General features: G+C 39.5%; 2 protein-coding genes across 8 annotated transcripts in view; one reads left to right on the top strand and one right to left on the bottom strand.

The window, feature by feature from the left end:
* SLC25A21 (solute carrier family 25 member 21) overlaps positions 1-1,850 on the top strand; it is a 253,590-nt gene extending 251,740 nt beyond the window's left edge. For all 7 annotated transcript variants that reach the window (XM_017829445.1, XM_017829447.1, XM_017829446.1 and 4 more), the window contains one exon: positions 1,699-1,850. In XM_017829445.1, the coding sequence (XP_017684934.1) occupies positions 1,699-1,769 (71 nt within the window). In that variant the 3' untranslated portion in view covers positions 1,770-1,850. The remainder of the gene's footprint in view (positions 1-1,698) is intronic.
* Positions 1,851-6,926: 5,076 nt separating this feature from the next.
* PAX9 (paired box 9) overlaps positions 6,927-22,500 on the bottom strand; it is an 18,749-nt gene continuing 3,175 nt past the window's right edge. Inside the window, exons 3-4 of the mRNA XM_017829360.1 lie at positions 21,854-21,996; positions 6,927-7,181 (exon numbers count right to left, since the gene is read on the bottom strand). Coding sequence (XP_017684849.1) covers positions 6,927-7,181; positions 21,854-21,996 — 398 coding nt within the window. The remainder of the gene's footprint in view (positions 7,182-21,853; positions 21,997-22,500) is intronic.

Below are 22,500 nucleotides of genomic sequence, written 5' to 3'. Positions count from 1 at the left end.
CTCTGTCAAAAAGAGCAGAAGCCCCAGTTTGAACAGTATCCCATTCCCACGAAATTCTTTCCAATTGTGCAAGTTGGTTTAATAGACAAGAACACACATGGGTAAAAGCAAGTAGGTACAGAGTCTGTACTGCAGTATAAAGGAGGCATTAGGTTTGTCTGTAAATGTTTGCATATCCAATCCATCTGGCTAAGTGCTAGACTATGCCTGGTTATTGTGCAGGGTAAGGAAGAAGGTGGGGGTGGGAAAAAAGGAGCTCTGGAGCTAAAAGCCTTTTCCCTGACACTCTAAAGATACTAGATTACATACAGGACAAAGAGAAGGCAGGGGTTTCCTTTCCCAATACCTCTTAGCAAAGCAGATTTTGGAATAAAATTTTCCATCTTACAAATGATTATGCATTCTGGCCCAGATCCAGCAAGACAGTTAAGTGTGAACTTCGTTCTAAATACTTTTGTAGTCCCATTGACTAATATATAGATTTGACTTTCCAATTAAACAATCATTGTGAATGGAAAGTGTCGTGGTTTGAGACAGAAAGGTAATTCATTCTTTCAGGATCTGAGTGCTTACAAAAAAGGAGATACACAAATAGATCACACAGTATGAGAATTGGAATCAGCCTCAATTTGAGTTCGAATCAAATCTTTGACATTGTGTCTATGATTCGTTTGTTGGTCACAGTCTTTTGCAGATTTCTGCTCTGTCTAGCTGTCTGTGAGTTGCTGCTCATAGAGGATTTCAAGTCTGATGATGGTTCCTTAGGGTAAATGACATTGGAAAACTCACGTGGTGGTTCTGTGTGCCTGGTTGTCTTAGCCTATCCCTAGAAAGGTGAGGACAGTTCAGCAGAAGACTGAGATGCCACTCCGAGCCACCAGCTGAGCCAACAGGCAAAGGCAAAGGAAACAAAATATTTATGTCCCAGTGCTGGAACCCACAATTAATACCCTTTTACTCATGCAGCCTCATTCTCTTTTCCCATCTTCTCCAACTAGAAGCTTCTCTATATGCTTTGTTACATATATACCCTCTGAAATGTCCCTTTCTTTAGCTCATATAGTAATTACAGCCCAGTTATAGTCTGGCTTCACTAAAAGTAAAGATACTTTATGGCTTTCAAGCTGGAATTTTATACTGTTATCAATTCTAGCAGATAATGCCATTTCATGAGATCAAAACTTTGCCTGTGGATTTGTAGCCAGGTACATGCACAGGAATATTACACTCATTTCAATACTGTGATTTTCTGCTTTAGACATGGTAAATAAACAAGTGAAAACCTTTCTTGAATCTTACCTGGAAGCATTTTCATCACCCTGGTGATGAATTTTTGTCATTCTACCTGTCAAGTTGCTCTTTCATGGCCAAATCTAACTAAACAAACACAAAAATGTATACATATTCAGATTAACAGTTTCACCTGTAGAAGAACAAAGAAAAATGTTAGGAAAATCACACAGAGAGTGAATTTGATTTAATATGAAATTATTTACATCAACTTTTTGGTCTAATATTAAGTAAAATTTGTATGGTTTAAGAATTGGTGATTTTTTAATGTACTAGGGAATTAGTAGAATTATCTCTTTGCAAATAAAGCTTTGTCATATCCTGGTTTATATTACACACTACAAATGCTCTATAAAATCTTGAAAATACTGAATTTTCTGTGTAGTAAAATATTATCTTTTCTTCCAGGTGGTGCAGTGATGCTTTTGATTTACGAATACGTTTATGCATGGCTTCAGGACACAGTTAATCACAAGTAGCACTTCTGAAAAATGTACTCTTTAAAATTATATGCATTCTAAAATATACTTCAATAAAGTAAAAGTTATTCTTATCCTTTATGGTGTTGAATGCTCTCAGATTGCACTGATATTAATAAGTTCAAAGCAAAGTTGGTCTTCAGGCCATGATCCAAGAAAAAATTTAAACACATGCTTTTCTGTAAGTGCATAACTAAATAGCATTGTTGATATTTGTAATTGTTTTGCTGGATCAAGAGAAAATATAAAGGAGACATAGGGAAAAGTTAGTTTTTAAAGGAATTCTTGTCTGAGAATCGTCTTATATAGCTATACACTTTTTTAAAAGTTTCAACTGAAATAGCAAGATAATAACGTTCAGGGGATTTTCAGGAAAAAAAACGAATAATCCTGGGGGACCAGATACTAAGCTAGTATAAACTGACAGCTCCATTAACTCCACATTAAGAACATGACCCATACTCTGCAGCTCTTGAGTAATCTTGGGTCCAGTTTCAGTTAGCCCAGTGTGATTTCAGCAGTCATAGAAGAACTTTTTAAGTTGTTGGGAGTTCAGATAGGAAAAGAACAGCCACAACCTTAAAAATACGCATACCATTAAATATCCTACTTGTTCCTATATTGTAGAAATCTCATTCAGGCCACAGAAGATACTGAAAATAATTAGTCTGAATCAAGTTACGTAAAAAAATGCAAAACAACATGGGACTCGTAGAAGAAATGAGTAAACTAATAAGCAGAAAAAAGTAATTTCAGGCATATGAAATTTTACTGTGAATTTTTTATCCACCATCATATACTATTCCTAAAAGATCTGGCCTGTGATAAAAGTGCTCAGTGCACCCTGACTGCCCCTTTAGCCTTTCATTTCCATCACGGGGTGGTGAAAAATGTTTCCCGACTGATAACACACGCGCAGTTGTAATTAGTTAGCTGTGCACCTCAAAGAAATGTACTTTTCCATAGATAAAAAAATGCTAGAATTGCTACTTTTCCCAGTCACTGTAAATATAAATAATATTTCAGAGATGTACTCATGTCTTTACTAGACGTTATAAATATCTCTGTAAAATACAGTAAATTCTGTTATGCTGACTGACTAAAAATATGGTTTCTGTTCATGCAGTTGTGCCATTCTACATTTTCTTTTAAAAGAACTCTTTCAATAACTTAAAATTACACATTATTCTGTTATAAAAGTGTTCCCATTATATAACTGGGTTTGTTGTCAAATGAGTCTATATCTTGCAATTGCTGAAAGTTTCTGTAACTCCTCATGCTACATTCACCCTGTTAATTTTAATTGTTCTTTCTCTTAACAAGGTACAAACCTGCTAAAGAAATATCTTTCCACATTGTTACTTGAAAATGACAGTTCATGTGAAAAGTCTCATCTCACAGGGGTTTTTAATGCATTAAAAAAGCAATAAAAAGCTAAAAATAGAAATGCATTTTCAGCACTTTCAAGGATGCCTGTATTGACATGCTCAATAAACCTCTTTTTTGTCTGAATTTGGCAACAGGGGCTTCTCATACCTATGCTACTCCATAGCTAAAATCAATAAAATTAATTCTGTTTAGGTTTACAGTTTTAAGGCAAATGTTCCTTGTTGTTGCATTTCATTAGCAGTATTTAGCCAAAGAGAAGACACTACAAAGATAATTTCAAAAACTAAAGCCAAATGCTTCATAATTTGTCTTTTATTAATTTAGAGCATTCAAAATATAAAAATAAAATGCTTTAAACATACTGTATATACATATATAGCCTTCAGTTTTACATCCTTTCCAACATGATTTTTTCATTTAATAGCTCAGCCTGATCTTTGATAAAATGAGAACGATTAGAAAACAGAAAACATCATGAGCTTGGAAAACTAACCTATGAGCATGCCAGCCCAATCCCCCATTACTCCTGGTGTAATGTGGGCTGTGATTCAGTTCTACACCAAAGGACCACGCAAACACAGTTTGACTGTCATAGAAGGGGGTATTATTAGGCTTCACTGATTTCTTTGAAAACATTTGACACTCTGGGAATGAAGTGTAGACTTTTCAGATTAAAAACTTAAATTCTGCACCCACATATACTGCATATTTCCCAAATGCATCCATTGACCTCTGTGGGTTCACTCCAAATTTATACCCTTGTATTTGACAACAGTATTTAACCCTTGTTTATTATTTTTTGAAAAACAACTCCCTTTTTCTCTTTAATTTAATGTAAAGTGGCTTAAAGTTGTGTGGCTAGTAAGCTGATATGTTGCAGTTTTCAGTTTACCCATGAGTATAAGCAAGGAAAAAATTCCTTGTGCAAAGAAGTATTCTGCATCATAGGTTTATATTTTTTAAAAGATTTATGAAAATTCACGCAAAAATAAACTGTCACAGGCAGTTCACAAAGAGCCAAGGTCAGGTACTTTTGCTCACTCTGAGCAACACTTTCTGCACACAGCCCCACTGACTTCCCATTCAGGGGTAAGGTGTCATGTACAGCAGGCAGATGCACAGAAAGCTGTACCTAAACAAACACTAAACAAAATTGTTTATGATGATGTATTCCCATGTGAGGAATAATTAACATCATGTCCTGTCCTTGCTGTATATATAACCCTGATTTAGCTGAAGAGAAGATAGTGCAAACAACTCATACAAGCTAACGATCTGTCTCTCTCTCCCAAAACACACTAATATCCCATGAGAATGTCAGGAAAGACAACTTTTATTCTGGAAATGACCTCATGTAACTCAGAAAAATTTGGAAAATTTTTAATGCAGGCACACTTTGTTACAGACTTGTGAATTCTTGAAGTTTAAAAAAGCTGTGCTATGGAAGGCTTCTTTTTCTTTGTTTTTTTTTTTCCCTTTGAAGTCCCTTTTTTAATTTGCATGGATAACGATAGGAAGACTTACCCAATAATTCTATAATCCAGTAAAACAACAAGGTTGCCAACTTAATCACTTATTTATTCATGATCTTTTTCTTATCTTCTTTTTTTCCCTGTTTTATTTTTAGTGAAGAGCTTGTCTGGAATTAAACCAATGTCTTTCTCACGGTGTTAAGGCTCATCTTATTTCTGCTATAATGGCATAAAGGCAGAATAACACCCATCATGTCACTAAGAGTGTGGCAGAGTGGAAATGCACTTGTGTGCATATTGCCTTTAGTGGTTTCAGAGAAACATTCTTGAAAAAGCGTTCGGCTGAATAACAAGGGTTTCAGCATCTCATTAAAGCTAAACAGCTGTTGAATGCCTTTGAGGCTGAAGAACATGAATGAGCATCTAAGATCAGATTTTCTTTCCTTGGGGCCAGAATACAATACCTGTGTTCTTTATAGAAATGCAGTTCCATTAACTATTTTTTTAATGCAAAAAGAAAAGGTGACAGCAGTCAGCTGAGTCTATCTATATTTTAGTGGACATACTGTGTATGACATAAGTACTGGTTACTAAGATTGTTATGAAAATTTACGCACAGCTATCTTGGTGATGAAAGCTGGAAATCCACAGAGGACTGCATTTTAAGAGGGGACTGTATTTTACTTTCCCACTGAATTAAGGTTTAACGTGGTTTGCAGATAGAACAATATATGAAGAATGATATTTTCTCCTTTGCTTTAACTATGTCTAGTGTAATTTCAGTTATTGAAAAATATTTATAAAAATACACAATATATTAATATTCTGTGAAGAATGAAATGTCACACCAGGCTTTTTTTTTTCCACATTCATATTCTGAACATACCTACAGCATGGGGAAAGCATAATAATAGTCAGAACTTTATTATTGCCCAAGGAAAACAAGTAAATTTTCAAAGATCAGAACGTTTGCTCTCTTGAGATTAAAGTTTAAAGCATAATAACTGGCACAGAGTACTTGCCACTGGATACAGAAATGTAGAAAGGGAATTTGCTAATATTAAATAATATCTGTGTTTGTAGCACCACCACCAGTATACCTATAAGGGAAAAAAATGCTTCAGAACAACTATGTAAACTTTACCAAGAGCCATATTTTACATTCATTAAAGCAGAAATTAAAGACAACTTCCCCTTTAAAAAATTACAACGTATTCTTGGGGCCGAAAAAGCTGAACACAAGTGAGCTGAGAATTACGGTACAATTCGGTTTCTCAGTGGGTTTGTTGACTAACATGGCTTTGTATGCATCTCTGCACAGGTTGCACGCTAACAGCATTTTTCTCTACAGCCTTCAGTTTCGCTCAGGTATTTTCCACCCATTTCTGTTTGTACTCTTCACCTGAATATTGTGTTTCGTGAAGTTGGGAGGCTGGGTATAGCTGTGGAGAGTTACTTAGCTGGATTTCTGCCTTTGCGTCTTCTGACAAAGAGATAACTATTTCATGAGATGTTGAAGCCTCCACTGTAGGCATAAAAACATGATGAAAAAATCCTACCTAAGCCTCATCACCTGAGGCTATCACCTCACCCTGCAAAGACACAGAAAATAGCTAGAAATCACCTTTTTAACTGAAAGAAAGAGAGAAAGAGAGAAAGAGAGAGGCAGAGAGAAAGAGAAATGTAGTGGAAGGTGAAAACAAATGCTGTCAAAAGCCCATATTTACAAATCACAAAGTTATTACTACTGCCTGATGATGGCGATGTGACAGAAGAATCTGAGAGCCACCTACTGCCTTAGTTCTATATTTGATTACCAAAACCCGACAAAACAACCAAAAATGACCTCTTAATAACAGTGCATTGTATAATCTCATCAACAAAAGGGTTGTTCTCTAGGCAATCAGCAAACACCTCCCATTTATGCACCTTTGCTGATTCAAGGCATAGCAGAATTTTCTGTGGTGATTTTTCTTTATTGATTTTTACACAAATCTAAATAACAATTGCACATTTAGAAAGTTTGTGGTGATTAAGAATAAATATCTGTGGTTTGACCAGGAGAGAGTGGGACAAGGCTCCATGAGCCCTTTGAGGGACACAAGGTCTTTAAGAGCGCAACACCACACTTCTCTCACTTTCTGATGTTGTCTTCAGCTTTTGCTATCCCAAAAGTCTTACAGGAGACAAGTCATGAGGAGAAATGCCAGGTATCACCAGCACAAAGAGAACAGTCTGTGAGCTAGGCTCAGGGGATGACAAGCCAGCAAGCTCATTGTTGTCCTGGACTCCTGCATCAGAGAGCAGAGGCTGTGACAGAGTGGCTCCCCTCCCTGGCTGTCTGCATGCCCTTGAACGCCAGCGAGGCAGGGATATCGCAACTGTGAGGGGACAACGGGGTGCCTCCAGCGTGCTGCCAGCCATGGGTTGCCATATAGCTAGATGGAGTGGCGCTGTACGTCATGTAAGGTGACACTTGGGCTGGTGTGGCATAGGGAGGCATGGCTGGTGCCGACACAAAACTGCTGACAGCTGGGAGGCCATTGGGTGCCTGAAAGGAGACAGAAGAGAAAAACATTTCTGAGAGAGTAAGACACATCAGATTTGCCCTCAGATGCTTCTGGGGCTTTGTACAAAAACTAGGGTGAGTAGGGACACTCAGAGAGCAACCCATAACCATTCCCCTGAATTTCAGGGGCTCAGTGGCCCCTTCTGCTTTTAAGACCAGATACCGCACTGCAGTCAGCACTTCACACTGCTCCCAGTAACCTGTCTCAGACAAGGACCAGCAGCAGATGTTTAAGGAACATACACCGAGAGCAGGGCAGGAACTGCTGAGACCCTTGTATGCCTGCCTCTCTTCCCGCAAGCTGTTGTTCACAGACTCCTAAAAGTCTATGGTTGCATCTAATCATTATATTTGAGAGTTACTGCTGGAGGGATTTGTGATGAGTTTCTCCTCTCTCTCTCACTAAGCACCTTAATCCATTTGGCAATGAGTCCCATGGGTTAGGGTAGGTGGACTGCAATATTTACCCACTTTTCCCAAATTTTGCACAGGTAATTTTTGCCACTGTTGCAGGCCCTGTTGGTTAGTGCAGTGGCAGTTTAAGCTGAGTATGCAGTGACCAGAGACATACCAGCAGAAGAAGAAACTAATCCATCCTAGTACCTCATCCATCCTGGAACTGAAAGAGGGTGGGTTCAGCCCTGAGCTGCCCCAGGCAGGTGCAGGCACAGATCCCAAAGCAGCACTCCCTGGAGTGAAGAGGTGATCAGCAGCTGGGGGAAGTGGGTACATCTTAAACTCTTGGGTAGCTAACTGTTTGTTCAGAGCATGAGGCAGAACTATAATAGTAGTATTATTATTGATGATGTCTTAAAAATATATTTTATAGGTACTTGGAATAAAAACTTTGAAATGTTCTTTGCTCATAGCTCCTCCTGGTTTCAATAGGGCTTCTGTGCAAAAAACAATTGCGGGGCTGGGTCCTTTCCTGTAAGCTATTTTCCTAGGTCCTTCCTTAGGCTGGGCAGAAGGGTTTCTATTTAAATAGAGAAGGGAGAGTCCTTCAGTCAGCTACAGTAAGATTTCACAATTAATGACTCTTTATTTAACTAAAAAGTGTATGGTGGTTTATTTCACACCCTGTAAATGTTTCTTCAGCACAACAGGTACAAACAAAGATCATTTATCTTGCTTAAGTTTCAATTTGTTTAGTGTTTGTTTTAGGATTTGGGGTGGCATTTTTTCTCCGAAACGTTTCCTGTCTGAATATGAAAGAAGAGGTATTGAGTTAGCAAATCCTGTAGTTATCTGCCATTTTTAATCACCCGGTACAAGTGGACCTAACCTGAATAGTGCAAAGTTAAGAAATGAAACAGACTTTTGTGTCTGCTAAAACTTCACATGGTGTTAACATTTCGCTTGTTCAATTCCTGTCTGGATTGCACCTGCCTGAAAATTCCAGTATTTACCTTCATAAAGGGCATTGGCCTGTTTTCAGGATCATGAGTTTCCTAGTGAGGTAACTCAATGTAACCAATAAACTTTGCCAGTTCCGCTGGCTGGACTATCCTCTCATTGTCACATGGAAAACTAAGCACTAATTCTGCTGTACAGCAATCTAAAACAGCAGGAAACAGTGATGGGATCCCAGCCACAAGCCTCCAATAGGAATATTAATCAGTACAAAGCATAGACCTGCAGCAACAACATAATTGTCATTCGAAATCCATAAACACTTTGCTGAAGCTGAACTTGCCTTATCCTTTTGAAAATCCAAATATGTCATCTGACCTTCAACTCTAATTACATGTACCCTACTGTGTCTCAGAATTACGCTTTAACCTCAGCTCTAAATATCAGTGTTTGCAACAATACTAATTAATATAAACCTGAAAATAATTGCATTGTAAATCAGTACAATTCTTGAATCACATGGAAAATTACTTCATTGAATTCACTGGAAAGTAAAAAATGTGACAAGCCCTAAAAAGCTGCCAATCTCCAAGCTCACTGCCTCTTCCAATGTGTAAACATGAAACAAGAATGAGCACCTCTCTGGTTTTTTTTTAACAAGCACCAACAAAAAGCTTTGCACAGAGGCAATAGAGCCACTAAAGCCGGTTGTAACACTGGGATATCAAGAGCCACAACCAAACATATTCTGCACAGAGAAGTACAGAAACCCTGAAGGGGTGGGTACTGGAAGGAGAAAAGACATGGAGCAAGTCCCTGAAGCCTCATAGCCATTCAGACAGCACAAACCTCCAGCCTTGGAAACTCAGAAGAGGGTTTTTGGACTCTGAGAAACTGTCCTGTTCCTCAGGCTTTCCCACTGACAAGGAACCTAGTACCAAGCAGTGGACTCAAGGCTGTGTCTGGAAGCCCCATTTTAAGTAAGATTCCTCGCTATGAGTGGTCATGTCCCATGAACCCTTGATTGTGCTTTTGAAAAGATTCCTCCTAGGCTGCAAAGGATGCACATGTACCTCCAGTTTCCTGTGTTGTTACTGCTGCCCTCCACCATAGAAAAGGATGGGAAAAGCCAGAACTCTGCCACAGAGAAGAGAAAATGTTTCCCATATGCTGTACAGACTGCCATGCTGTAGGATGCTCTCCAAGCTCTAGGCACTTCCTCTTGGAGCTGCTCTTTAGAAAAGGCAAATGCTCTAACAGACTCTCATTTGAGGAAGAACACAACTGTTAAGTGCATCCTTCAAATCTGTGCATAGTGTTGCATTATGCTAAGTCAAAATACCACTTGATGTAATCACTTTGTCAAGCACCTCTCCCCATCCCACCACCACAGGCTAAGAGTATATGGGTAGAGAAATGCAAATTTTGATACTCAGGAAATTACTTCCTCCTGTATACAATGCTGTGTCCAGGAAAAAAAAAATATCCATGGAGGTGATGACTCTGTCTGTACATGTAAATAAAACAGACTAGGACAAAATCTTTGGCCCTGAAGATGAGCAGCACCATGCAACACTCATCCCCATAGCTAACCTCTCTTCTGCCAGAATTGGGGTGGCCTTATCCACACAGCCTGTCAGGCAGTCCCTGGACTGTTCCCTGATCAGCCTCACAATGGGGCGCTGTCTGGCTATGTGCTAGTGGACACAGACTAAGTCTGTGCCAGGCAATGTGCCGACAAGGCATCTCTTTGCTGGTCCACCAGTGTTCGAGCCCCTGTCCCAGCCTCCTGTAGCTCCTGCAGACAAGGCTGCCAGGACTTCCTCAGCAATCAGAAATGGATCATTTTGCATGATTTGAGGCAAATCTGAGCTCCTGAACAGCTCACAGTAATGCAGACATTATTGATAAATATTTTATCAACAGGCATTGTTGATAAATATTTAATCCAATCACACATGTTGATAAATATTTAATCCAATCACACATGTTCCATGACCTTATGGCACAAAGTAAAATAAAAGTCTCTGAACTATAATTATTGGAGAAGCCCAAGTTTTTTATTGAATTATACTGGAGGTGCTGCTTGGATATTTGTTGATAAAACATATGGGACTTGACTAAAGATTAGTGAGTTTTTGTAAAAGCTTAATTTAAAACAATACCTATCCTAATTTATAACAGCCAGAACAATTCTTTTACACACACACACTTATTCAAAATACAACTGTGATAACAGTTGGGTTTATAGCATCTGTTTAGAATGTGAGAAAGCTACTGAGGGTAGGATGTGGAGGCAGTTGTTTAGGGACCACCAGTTGCAACATGTCAGAGGCCAACAACACTGGAAAGCTGTTGTCGCTGCCTCACTGAATTGGTGAATCATTCTCATTTTTGTTCCACTGCTACAAAGCTTTACCACTCAAACCCATGATTCTATGGATGCCAATAGGTACTCTCAGCCAAGGAGGCGGCACTGGGATGGGTAGGAACTGGCCCAGCACAGAGCATGGTTCTGCTTCAGAGGAGGTTTGAGCCATACCCACAAAGCAGTCAAAGGCCTCCTCTGACCCAAATTAAAAGATGAGGGGATAGAGAAAACCTCATATTGTGTGATTTAAAACTATGCTACTCAATTAAAAAAAACAAAACAAAACAAAACAAAACAAAACCTCTGATTTTCATCCCTTTCATCTGTGAAGAACTTGACCCAATAGTTTTAACTGCAAGAGTTTTTACTTCTAAACAGCTTTAGATACAAAGTGTAGGTTATCAGAAGGGTTGAATCTGGTCTGTCAATCTGGCACTTTTTACAAACATGACATTCACTTAAAATAAATGGAGGGGATTAAGTTCCATGACCCTGTATATACTGGATGAATAACTCATCCTGTAGTATTTCAATCAGAGGAAATGAACACCAAAAGCTAAACATTCATAATTAGGAGTGCAAGAACCCCATGGTATTTATGGGTTTTTAAAACCGTTAAAACTTGCTTTAAGTGCAGAGGTTCTTGAACCTGGTTTTTAAGTTTTATAAATATTTTTTTTCTTCATTTAAACCTTCACTTTTCAGGGGAAATCTAATTTTTCAAAGCAAACAAACAAACGTGTAGCTCTAACTGAACAAGAACCTCTGCTGTGCAAGAGATAAGGGTTCCTGTCTGAAAGTGCTTACTCTAGGGCTTCCACAAAGATCAGAGAGAAACATTTGCTCTGAATTTCTGCTTCTATCAATGTTTTAAGGCAACTGATGGAATAAGTATTTCCAAATTTTAGGGCTGTGTTCGAAACCTAGAACACATGACCTCCCACCAATTCGCAAATTTGGTTAAACGTTCTCGCAAAAATACCAGTAAAACACCAGTGGTTGGGTCAGGATCATGAGCTGGGTCTGGTGCCTTTCTGAGGAGTTGCTGCTGATACATGCCAGTGACAGTGAAAGGAATATGCAGGCCAGAAATGAAAGCCATGATGGACATAGCACCTTGCTTTAGGTCACATAAAATGATGCTGCTGAAACAAGCAAACAGTACGAATTTCCATCAGTAAAGGAGCTGGTTCAGTAGCTTTAATGGATGAAATCCTTAGTTTTAGTCAGTTTAGATACAATACTAACTAGAGACCATTTTTTTTGTAATTGTTTTCAGTCTGTTTGGGATTTGCGACACGGAGGGAGTGGGTGGATGAAAAACAAGTCTAGAACCAAGCTCATGTGGGAATGTCTTACGAACAAATGATTTCCATTAGCTGTTTGGACTCCTAAAAGTCAAACAGTTCCTCCCCAAACCCAAAGTAAGCAGCACACACACCTTGATTTCTGTTATGAAGGCTATGCTTATATAATGAGTTGTACAGCTTCAGTGTCCTTTCTCCTGCATGCTAAGGAGACACAGGGTACAAACCTTCTGGACAAACTTCCCAATGAATCCACATGAGACAAAATACTTTGTTTTTTTCTGCCTTGGTCACAGAAGAACCACAGAAACACACAAGTTAGATTCCACTTTCTGTCATCATGGTATAAATTCAGATTCTATATTGTAATGAATTAACATTATTTTTGGTTTTTTCATCCCCTTCGTTACTTGTCCTTCTCTGACTTTTGCTTGCTAGATATGTGTTCTCTCAGTATCAAAATTAGACCATCTCCTGTGTTCCCTTCCCATGTGGCTTCTAAATGTTTCAGAAAATGATGCAGAGTTGTAGTATTCAAAATCACAGACTTGTATTTATGTTAGCTATCATTAATAGCAATAATGCAAATTATCTCATTTCGGATCTACATGAATACAAAAGACAGCAGATTTGATGCCATGAGAGGATGCCACCTCAGTTTTATAGTCTAATTCAATGAGTGTCCAAAAGAATGTAAATGTTTCTTCTTATTTTAAAGTTACTATTAACAATTATTTCAATTACTTGTCCATTGTAATATAATTGTTACAATATTTTATTAAATAGATTATTTATTGCATAGACCAGGAGTGCGTGCTTGGTAGAAGTATTCTAAATAACTATGTAAAAAAAAGAAAAGTGTTTCTGTAGAAGTAGCATAGGCTTCAAAGCTCAATTTACCTAATTCGTCAGCCCTAATGAGCCTGGACAGTGACTCAGCCCAAAGTCCCCTGCTGCAGTCAGCAGAAGTTCAGTCTGTGTCATGGCTTAAGAAACACACCTCTGGTGAATAAGGTTGCTCTTTTGTATGTATTTCTCAATTCTTACACTGACTTGGGTGGAATGAATCCTTCCTGTCCTTGGATCAGCAAGCTCAGCACATTGCCTTGATCCTCCAGCGCAGAGCTTTTCCCTGAGAGCAAGTGAAACAAATCTGCAGAGGTACCACAGCTGCCTTATTGGGAGCTGCAGCTCCCCAGCAAAGTGAAGTGCTGGCAGTAGCTTTCTCTGCGGGGATGCTATTGCAGCTCCACAGAGAGACAGACACCCTCTCACTGCTGGTTTTTCAAAATGAAAACCTTAAAACAATTTCTGCAAATGATGAATCTTTTCTAAATGTCCTGAAAACACAGTCACAAAGTAGATGCCACGGAAGTCATCTTTCCCACAGCAACAAAAAAGCATAGCAGGGAACAGAGCTGAATATCTAGTCCTTCAATCAAAGGAGCAAATTACCATAAAAACCCAGAGGATATCTCATGTTCTTAGTGACGTGCACATAACCAGTCAAAAAGGTTATGGCAACAAGACTAGGAGCAGTCAAACACAAACTGCAAACATCAAGGCAGCAAATGTGCTAAATCTCCCTCTTTAATTGGAGGTTAAATATGATTTATAAATCAAACCAACATATGGGATCCCAAGGGAAGAGTAAACAAATTTTCCAAGTAAAACAGCAGCAGCACGCCTGTAATGGAAGTGCCATTTAGGAAAATGGAATGACCAAACAATCTAAGCAATACACCTATGCTTTTTTAAAGGTTTTTTAATTAATAACCTTAAATAATATTTCCGTAGAAATTGTAGTAAACTAAATTAGAGCTAAATTCTGAAGCTGCAATTCAGTGCTGCAGCATCAATGAGAAAAATTACATGATTCTACAAACATTTGTTCAGCCCAATGTTCCACTAAAATTAATGTGCTTACACAGGTAAGTCAAAGTTACCTAAAGAAAAAGGACTACAAAAGCGAGAACTGAGTAAATTTCCCCAGCTTATGACAACAGATTTTATTAAAATATTTATTAAAATACTTTTTAAATTGCTTAGTTGCATGTGAATAACGCAGTCAGAGTTTACCCTGCAAATCAAGGTTTGCTTTTTATAGTGCTGGAAAAGTTTCTTCCAGAAATATTTTTATCTTAGACTATATACCCATATTTTTAGATGAACGAATTTATTTTATTGAACATAGTCCCCCTTGATTTTCTAATAATTTCACTGCAAGCAGCAGAGAATAAAACAGACTCCGAAAATTTAAGACATTGCCATTAAATAATTTTGACAGCCAAAAAATTTTCAACAGAAGGGGTAATATTTTGTAGGTAGGATATTACTTAGAAACATATGCCATTATTTTCAAGAATGAACAATGATAATACACTGGAATTGAGAAGCTTTTAAAAATAATACACGGGCAAGGGTTTTGGAGTTGGTCTATTGCTCAGCTGAGCTGCATTGATTTCCAGAAGACTAAGTTTTGAAAAATAAAGAGATACCTTTCAAGAATGCATAATTACAGTATTTCTCTTTCACTGTAAGTTGTGGGAAGCAATGCTGGTATTCTAGCTGAAGTCACAACTAAAACAGAGCTATTTGCATGCCCAGGTCCTCCAAGATTCCACACATTATTAGCTACCCAACCTTATACAATATCTCTTCAAAAGATGACATTTTCTTTACAGCTATTTCTCCTGTTATTAAATTCAATGTATAACAACGTACTGCATAAGAAAATCACACTACTTCCTTCTAAAATAAAGTTCATTCCTTTAATAATGAGCAGATCCCATTCCCCATGTTTAACATGCTTTTTTATTGATTTAAAGTTGTTTCCTTTACTTATAGGCATCCCCAGCTGCACTGAATAACATAGAAACCAGATAATATCAATTCAGTGCTTTAGTTGTAGTTGGGACATGCATCAAGACCACTCTTAATTATATTTTCTTATCAAGTTTTAAATCTCAGCCTCTTCAGGGAAATAAAATCCCAGGTTTGGAAATAGTAATGGTAACTTGAATTTATACACCGTCACGAATCCTTTCCTAAAGGAGCCAGGGGCATTTTATGCCTTTTCCAAAACAAACTACAGCAGAAACAAAAGAAAATAAAAAGAAAAAAAAAACAAAGAGAGAAAAAAATCAAAGAAACAAACAAACAAACCCCCAAAGAACCCCCACTCCTTCTCTGAGACTGAGGAATCTACTACAAAAACAACAGAGGAAAAGAGAGGTAGGACAAAAAGGCATGGTGGATACAAGGCAGACAGAGGTTGCTGTAAAGCCTAAGCACATTCCAAGGGAAAAGAGATGAGTAAAGGTTTCCAGTCCTTTTTCAGGAGTAGGATGAGTTTAGATAGCTTTCACAGTGAAGTAAGATCTACCACATACAGTACACCAAGCACACACTAATATGTCCATCTGAAATGTCTCCAAACATAGATTATTGTGCCAGGTCTTTACATTCACTGAATGGTTGCTTTCCTTTCATACTCGAGGTTAAGAAGGGTGATATAAATGGAAGTCGCTGCCTTTTCAGTGAAGGTGCTGGTTCTTGGCGTATGTTCTGTTTAACAAACCTCACAACCAGACTATCTCAAAGTGGAGTGAAAACAGACTATGGAGCGCAAAGTTTGATTCTGATGACAAAGATACAACTTCAATCTCCCTTATACATATATACTGTTCTTACAAGAACAGTAGGAAAGCACAAAAAAAATCATGTCATATAAGCAAACTCCTTTGAGTGGGAATTAACAACAGATTCCCACAGTTTTAGAAGAGATTTGCACAATAATTCCGCTTTGGTATTTTTGCCAAATCTGGAGTTGGGCAAGGCACACATGGACATTAAACAAGCAAACACACTGGAAGGAATAAACATTTGTTCTTTCTACTCTGTTAGTTAACACTATAATGAATTATTGAAAGGTTCTATGAAAAATGTCTTCTTAATATTATATATTTAACAATGTATTGTAATTTCAATATGACGTTGTTTAAATGAAATTGAGATTGGAAGAGGAGACTTGCAGATGCTTCAAAGGGGTCCTCGATGACTAGAAGCTAGAAAAATATGGGGTCAACCTGGCAAAATCTCCACTTTGTCCTGTTCAGAGATAGGCAAAACACCAGTCTCCTATGTCTAACAAATCTCTGATACTGCAGAGGCAGTTACTGGGAAGCTGGTAAACTAAGGTGGGTGAAATTACAGCCCATTGATTATTGAATGCCTATGGTCATTATGAGTAGATACGTAGGCAATTCCTAAAAGCTGAAAAATTACCAAAACAGACAAATTCAAATGCATCATACAGTCTATATACTTGCCAATACACTTGCCAGACTGAACAGATAAAAATCTAATCCCCCTGCTCCAGGCACTCTGCTCCTTGGCTGTGATAGGTATCTGCCATCACTCTCGCTTTACAGACCCTGCTCCTGTTTGTCGTGGCAGAGCTCCTGGCAGGTTGGGGCCCTTTGAGCAGAGGGTGCTCAGAGTTCAGTTTGAGTGTCATTGTACCATTCACTCACCTCTCTGACTTTCTTTATTAGTTTCATCCAGGTGGAGTGCCCTGAAGCCATGTGGGTTGGTGGGCAGGGCACTGTGTTTTGGCTGTGGAAGCAGGTGGCCAGTAAGAGGCAGGTCTCACAAATGGGGTTCGAATGGGGTGCCATCCAGATCACCTGGGAAGGAATCGGGTGCATGTAGTGGGATCATCTCATCCTCCTCACCCACAACATGCAATGATATGGATGCCTAGCCCTTGAGCAAGCCACCTTAGTGACAATATTTTAATAACAGGTCTGGTCTGGAGATCCTAGTGAGAGTGACACAGAACCAATCTCCAAGCCAACGTCTGAACCCCTGCACCAGATTCTGCTAACAGTGCTGCTAGCTACTACAGCAAGAAAGCAAATAAGCATTTGTCCTTAACAGCTTCACCACCCTCCTCCCGCTTGGGTATGACTGAGGAGCAGTAGGTCCAGACTTCTATCATGGATGGATTTTGCACAGACTCACAGCAGGAATCCAACTGCCTGGATACTGAGTTAGAATATAGGATGCCAAATAAGTAACCTGTTAATTAATATTTTCAATAAATAACCTGTGTAGGAGGATCATGTAATTGGCCATAACATTTACGGTTACATTTTCATCTTATTCCCAAAGAAATAACCATATATTGTGAGTACTAAGCACTGCAGATACAATTACAGATGAGTGGCCACCAAATATACAATTCATTGTTCATCTAGAAATGAACAAAATCAGCAAATAACATCTTCATTGCCTACATTTTCTGTGCAAATAATTGTCCAGAATTGCACCCATAATTATTTGCAATCACTCACCCTAGAATGGAGCCTTCCCTTTACGTGTTTACAGCGTGTGGAGCTCATGACCCCCAGTCGGAACACAGTCAAAGGGCAGGGAGCGATATCCCAGCAAAGCTGAAAAGTCAAGCCCCTAACAGCTGATGAAGTTCAGCTGAGACAGACATGAGGTAGTTACTGCTTAGGGTTTTGCCCAATATGCCAGAGGAAGACTTCACTCAAACTGTGTTCACAAGCCACTCTGAATTAGGAGGATTGTTTTCTGTAGCTCCAATAGGTTTGGAGTCAGGCCTACGAACAACGTACCATTTCCAGGAGTGAGCTTGCAATAAGCACTTGCTCTTAGACCCCCCAGTTACAAGTTTTTTCCCACTAATGAGTATCAGCTCCCTTTGCAATGTGCACATCTGCTTCCCACAATGCATACAGAAAGTAACTCTGAATAATAAATTATTTCCAAGCTATTTGCCTCTCAGCAAGTCATACAGACATACGTCAGATCTTCTGCATTTTCATACATGTGTAAATTCAGACCACAATTTTTTCTGTTTGCACACCCATAATGTTAGTCCAGAAAGTCACAAACATCAGATGTCTGAAAACTGCATTTTAAATATGAGACATGTTTATTAAGTGTTTTCATTTCAGATGCAAGTTACAAATGGGTTTGTGTTGCAGTCATTTCAGCGGGTTTTTTTGTAATGCAGCTTTCAGCATAAGCTGTGTAATGCAAAAAATACTCAGAATATTCACCCATCATATCAATAGTGTAGAAGTTGCTCAACACCACACTGAATGTGCCTCTCTGTATAAATACTGCAATATAACTGAGCTCCGTATGAAATGTGTATGATCCAAAACTGCCAAGCTCTCAGAAAAATCTATTTTCCTTTTCAGTTTCTCTGATTCACAGTCACCCTGTTTGCAAAGCTGTATGACAAATTTGTGACTATGATGCACAAGGAAAATTATGCAATTGCTTATGTATAAATGACAACTTGGGACATCAGGTAACTACAACTGAATAGAAAGTTGACAAGACACCTCTGTGATTTCCTGGGAAATCTTTTGTACAGAATCATAGTCTGCTTTTAACTCCTGAAACCCAAATACTGAACAACATTGCAAACAAAAGCCCTGGAGACACCAGGAAATTCATAATACTTGAAGTGAAAAATGTTCTGCATCCAGAGATTCAGTTCCACGTTAAACTAGTGTGACTAGCATATTGCTGAGGCAAAAATGTGAAGTCTTCCTGCCTTTTTTGTGGGTGCATTCCCACTGATCTCTGGGGCAAGGACTGAAATGTAGCCATAGGAACACATTGGAGAGGTCAGCCTTGGCTGCTGCTTGACAAGTCTGGGAGGTCAATAAGACTTTTACATAAAAAAAGCCTACAGAACACCATGTCTTAAAGCAGATGTATATCATTTGAAAGAAGGGATAAAATAAATACATTTTTTAAGTACAGAAGACCTTGTTCTTTGGTCCCAATTTTTCTAGTCTTTCTCATGCAGAGCGACTTTCCAGAGGATTTCTTGAGAAGCAAAATACTATCCTCCATGACTAAGGAACAAGTCTTTCACTCACCTAGTAGTTATGGAGTTATTTGCAAACTATGGACAGGTAATCTTTGAATGTTGCTGATGCTTAAATGTGTAGATGATACTTGTTGGAAACAGCAGAATTACCTATCACTCACACAAAATCATGTTGTTAATGTGATTCAGAGCAAATTCTATCTGCTCCTGTTGTGAAATTGGAAAGCCTAAGATAAACACGCACACTTGATTCCCTGCTGCTCTACTGCTGCAGGCACCTCTGATGTTGGTAATATAGACATAAAACTGGAATATTACAGAACGGTCACTTCTCTTCTCTGGGGGAAATTTGATGTCTACCTCCTGAAGATCCAGCTTTTGTAATCAGCTTTGCCCAAAGGAGATGAAGAGAATAGCATTTACCCTGAAGTACAAAGACAGAACCTATTTCACCGTGGTCTTTCTGGCATATAAATTATGACTAAAGTTTCCCCATTTTTGTACAACCATTCCAGATACCCCTTTGCTAGGTTCACACAAATGAACCGATGTTCTCTCCTGTCCACAGCTAAGTTATTTACACCCAAAACAGTACACATTGCAGGAGACCATGCAGAGATTCAGGGACATCAGAGTCTTTGCTGTCACCCCAGACTCACTGCACTTCAGCTGATGGACAGCTAGTAAGTCAGTGCTATGTACATCAAGAATTTGGTTCATAAACTTCACTTTGCATTGGCTGGAACAAATATTTTGGCAAAAAGAATGTGGCAAAAATGCAGAAAAGTCACATTGTCCTATCCTTATTTTAAATTATTTTTTTCTGGATACATTCTAAATTAGTAAGGAATTTGTGACAAAAAAAGCAATTAATGCATGTTGGAATGAATTCTCTGGAAAGGAAGTCTGAATACCACATGAATAGACTGATCTATACATTAGAACTTTTCAAAGCCAAATTATGTTCACACATATTATTACAGAGAAGAAGCTGGGGAGAATCTCCTCTGTGTCTTCTTTTAGTGAGCAGGGTTCTGAATATGGCTTGTCTGCCCTTTTAAACTCTCTGGACAATGTATTTTGATAAACGAATTCCATTTTATTAATAGAAATTTGCTCCATTTTAAAATAGCAAGTATGTTTAAATTACATTTATCAGATGATCTTTCAGGTTGAACAAAACATTAAGGTAAGATTGGTATTGACAATAGAACACTGATATATTATGAAAGTTAAATCATATATATTGAAAGATTAAAAAAAAAAAAAAGGTAAAAAATAGTTTCCAACACCAGCATTAAAAATAACCCGATTTACATAACATTGTTCCTCAACGCATCTGTTGAGGTAAATGAGATCTAGCAGAGGCAACGGTTTAGAGCCTATGAGCAAGATCCTGTGAATATTTCAGCAGGATCGTGTGCAGAAGGCCCAGACAATGAAGTCTCAGTACAGCCGTTCTTACAGAACAGTGACAAGCTATTTCCATTATTTTTAGTAAGACTACTAGCACTTCTTTTCATCTTTAAAGAAAATTGTACAACAAGGAGTATTAACTCTAAATCTAACTCTAATCCTATCTTTAACCATACAGTCACCACTATACTACAGTGTGCCTTATTTGTGATATGATATGAAATTAACAGAATAATAATGGGATAATAAAAAACTGTAATACAAAACAAACAGGACAGTATTAAGGGTGGTGTATTGTTTATATGTCATAAAACGGCTGTTCGCTTTTGGGGTCTACAATATTTCTCACTCTGCCTAATTTACCTCTTTGCAGGCATTCCCGCAGTTTGCGATCCACATCTTGAACGTGAAAGAGTATGATTCAGCTACTCTCAGCACCAAATACGAGCTACAAAAGTCTCCTTGACATGGAATCTAAAACCAGACACAGAACTCGGAAAATATATCCAAAACCTCAGTCTTTGAATGGGCAAAAAGCTAAGCAGGGATCGTGGGTTTTCCTCAACTTGATTATAAGCACTACAACTGAGTGGCCGGAAGGCAATGTGTCTGAAAGACCTCTGATACGTTTTGAGATGTTTCCATCGCACGGAAATAACGTTTTCAAAACCTGTGCTTTCCCAACGAGTAACAGTTGAGTCTTTTACAGCTTTTCTCCTGCCATGGGATTTGATTAGCAAATACAAAGGTTTAGACAGAGATTTATTAAGTAACAGTTATATTGTGTTGTAATTAAAACGTAGGAAATTCGCCGTCTACTTAAGCGTTTAAAAATGCTTAATGTAGGAAGCAATTACACCTCATTTTCAAATTATTCCCCTGCCTACAGAGTACGCTGAGGACAGAGCAACACGCGGCTTTAAGGGCGGCGGCTACTGCGGGACGTGCCCGCTGGCCCGGCCGAGGCGGGGGCAGAGTCCCGGCAGGCGGCGCGGGGGTCGGTGGCGGCGGTTCTCGAGCGCCTGCTGTGCGGGGGCAGCCCGGGGCGGCCGGGACGGGAGAGCTGACACCCCGCCAGCCCTCCGCCCGCCGGGAGCCTCTGGCCGGGATAAAGGCCGGCTGGGTGCTGCCGGGCGCCGCGGCCGCCGGGCCGAGGAAGGGAGCGGAGAGAGGAGCGGAGGAGAGAGCCAGGCTCTTTCCCGACGTCGCCTGTCTTTGCAAATCAAAACCGAGGGAATTCCGGCACCGGCTCCAAACTGAGGGCGGTAGCCCGAGGCCGAGCTCAGGGGCCCTGTGCATCACCGCCCGTCCCTCCCTCTCTCTTTACCTGGCTGTACTTGGCCTCCTGCTCAAGGGAGCTCTTCTCCAACCCGTTCACGGAGTGCTGGGCCGGCGGGTGGAAGCTGTTTCGGCCCAGGCTGCTCCATTCCTCCACCTTGGGGCTGGGGTAAGGCGAAGTGTCGCTCACTGCTGGAAAACAAGGCGAGGGAGAAGAGGGAGTTAGATGCAAAGGCCGGGATGGGGAGATGGAGATGGCTTTGCCTCGGGATGGAGACAGTTCCCTCTCCCCAAGGGACGCAGTCTGCGGGGCAGAGCTAATGAGAAGCCGGTCCCTTGCCCGCCACACCTCTCTGAGTCTCCTGGGAGCCTCTGGAGAGAGTGATCCGTGAGCAGAAAGAAGTCGGGTCCCTCTGTGGCAGCGATCACCAGTCGAGCCCAGAGCCGGCTGGGTCCCTCATTCCCGCGTTCCTGCACTGGCAGGACGGAGCTGCCTCCAGACACTTGTCCCCCGGGATCTCCTTAGAAGGATTTACGGCTTTCGCCTAGTGGGTATTTGTATGCGAGTCAGAGGACAAACGATACTCCTGTTAGAAAAAGTCCTGAGACGGGTACAGATAAGCTGGGCTCAAAACAAATTTGGGGAGGGAAAAAAAAGCAACTAAAAAAAAAAAAAAAAAAAAAAAAAAAAAAAAA

The sequence above is a fragment of the Lepidothrix coronata genome, unplaced genomic scaffold (genome assembly GCF_001604755.1).
Source record: "Lepidothrix coronata isolate B3197 unplaced genomic scaffold, Lepidothrix_coronata-1.0 Scaffold164, whole genome shotgun sequence".
In the NCBI taxonomy this organism is placed as follows: domain Eukaryota; kingdom Metazoa; phylum Chordata; class Aves; order Passeriformes; family Pipridae; genus Lepidothrix; species Lepidothrix coronata.
Note: the sequence above shows the minus strand (reverse complement) of the source record. Positions and strands in the feature narration are given on the sequence as shown.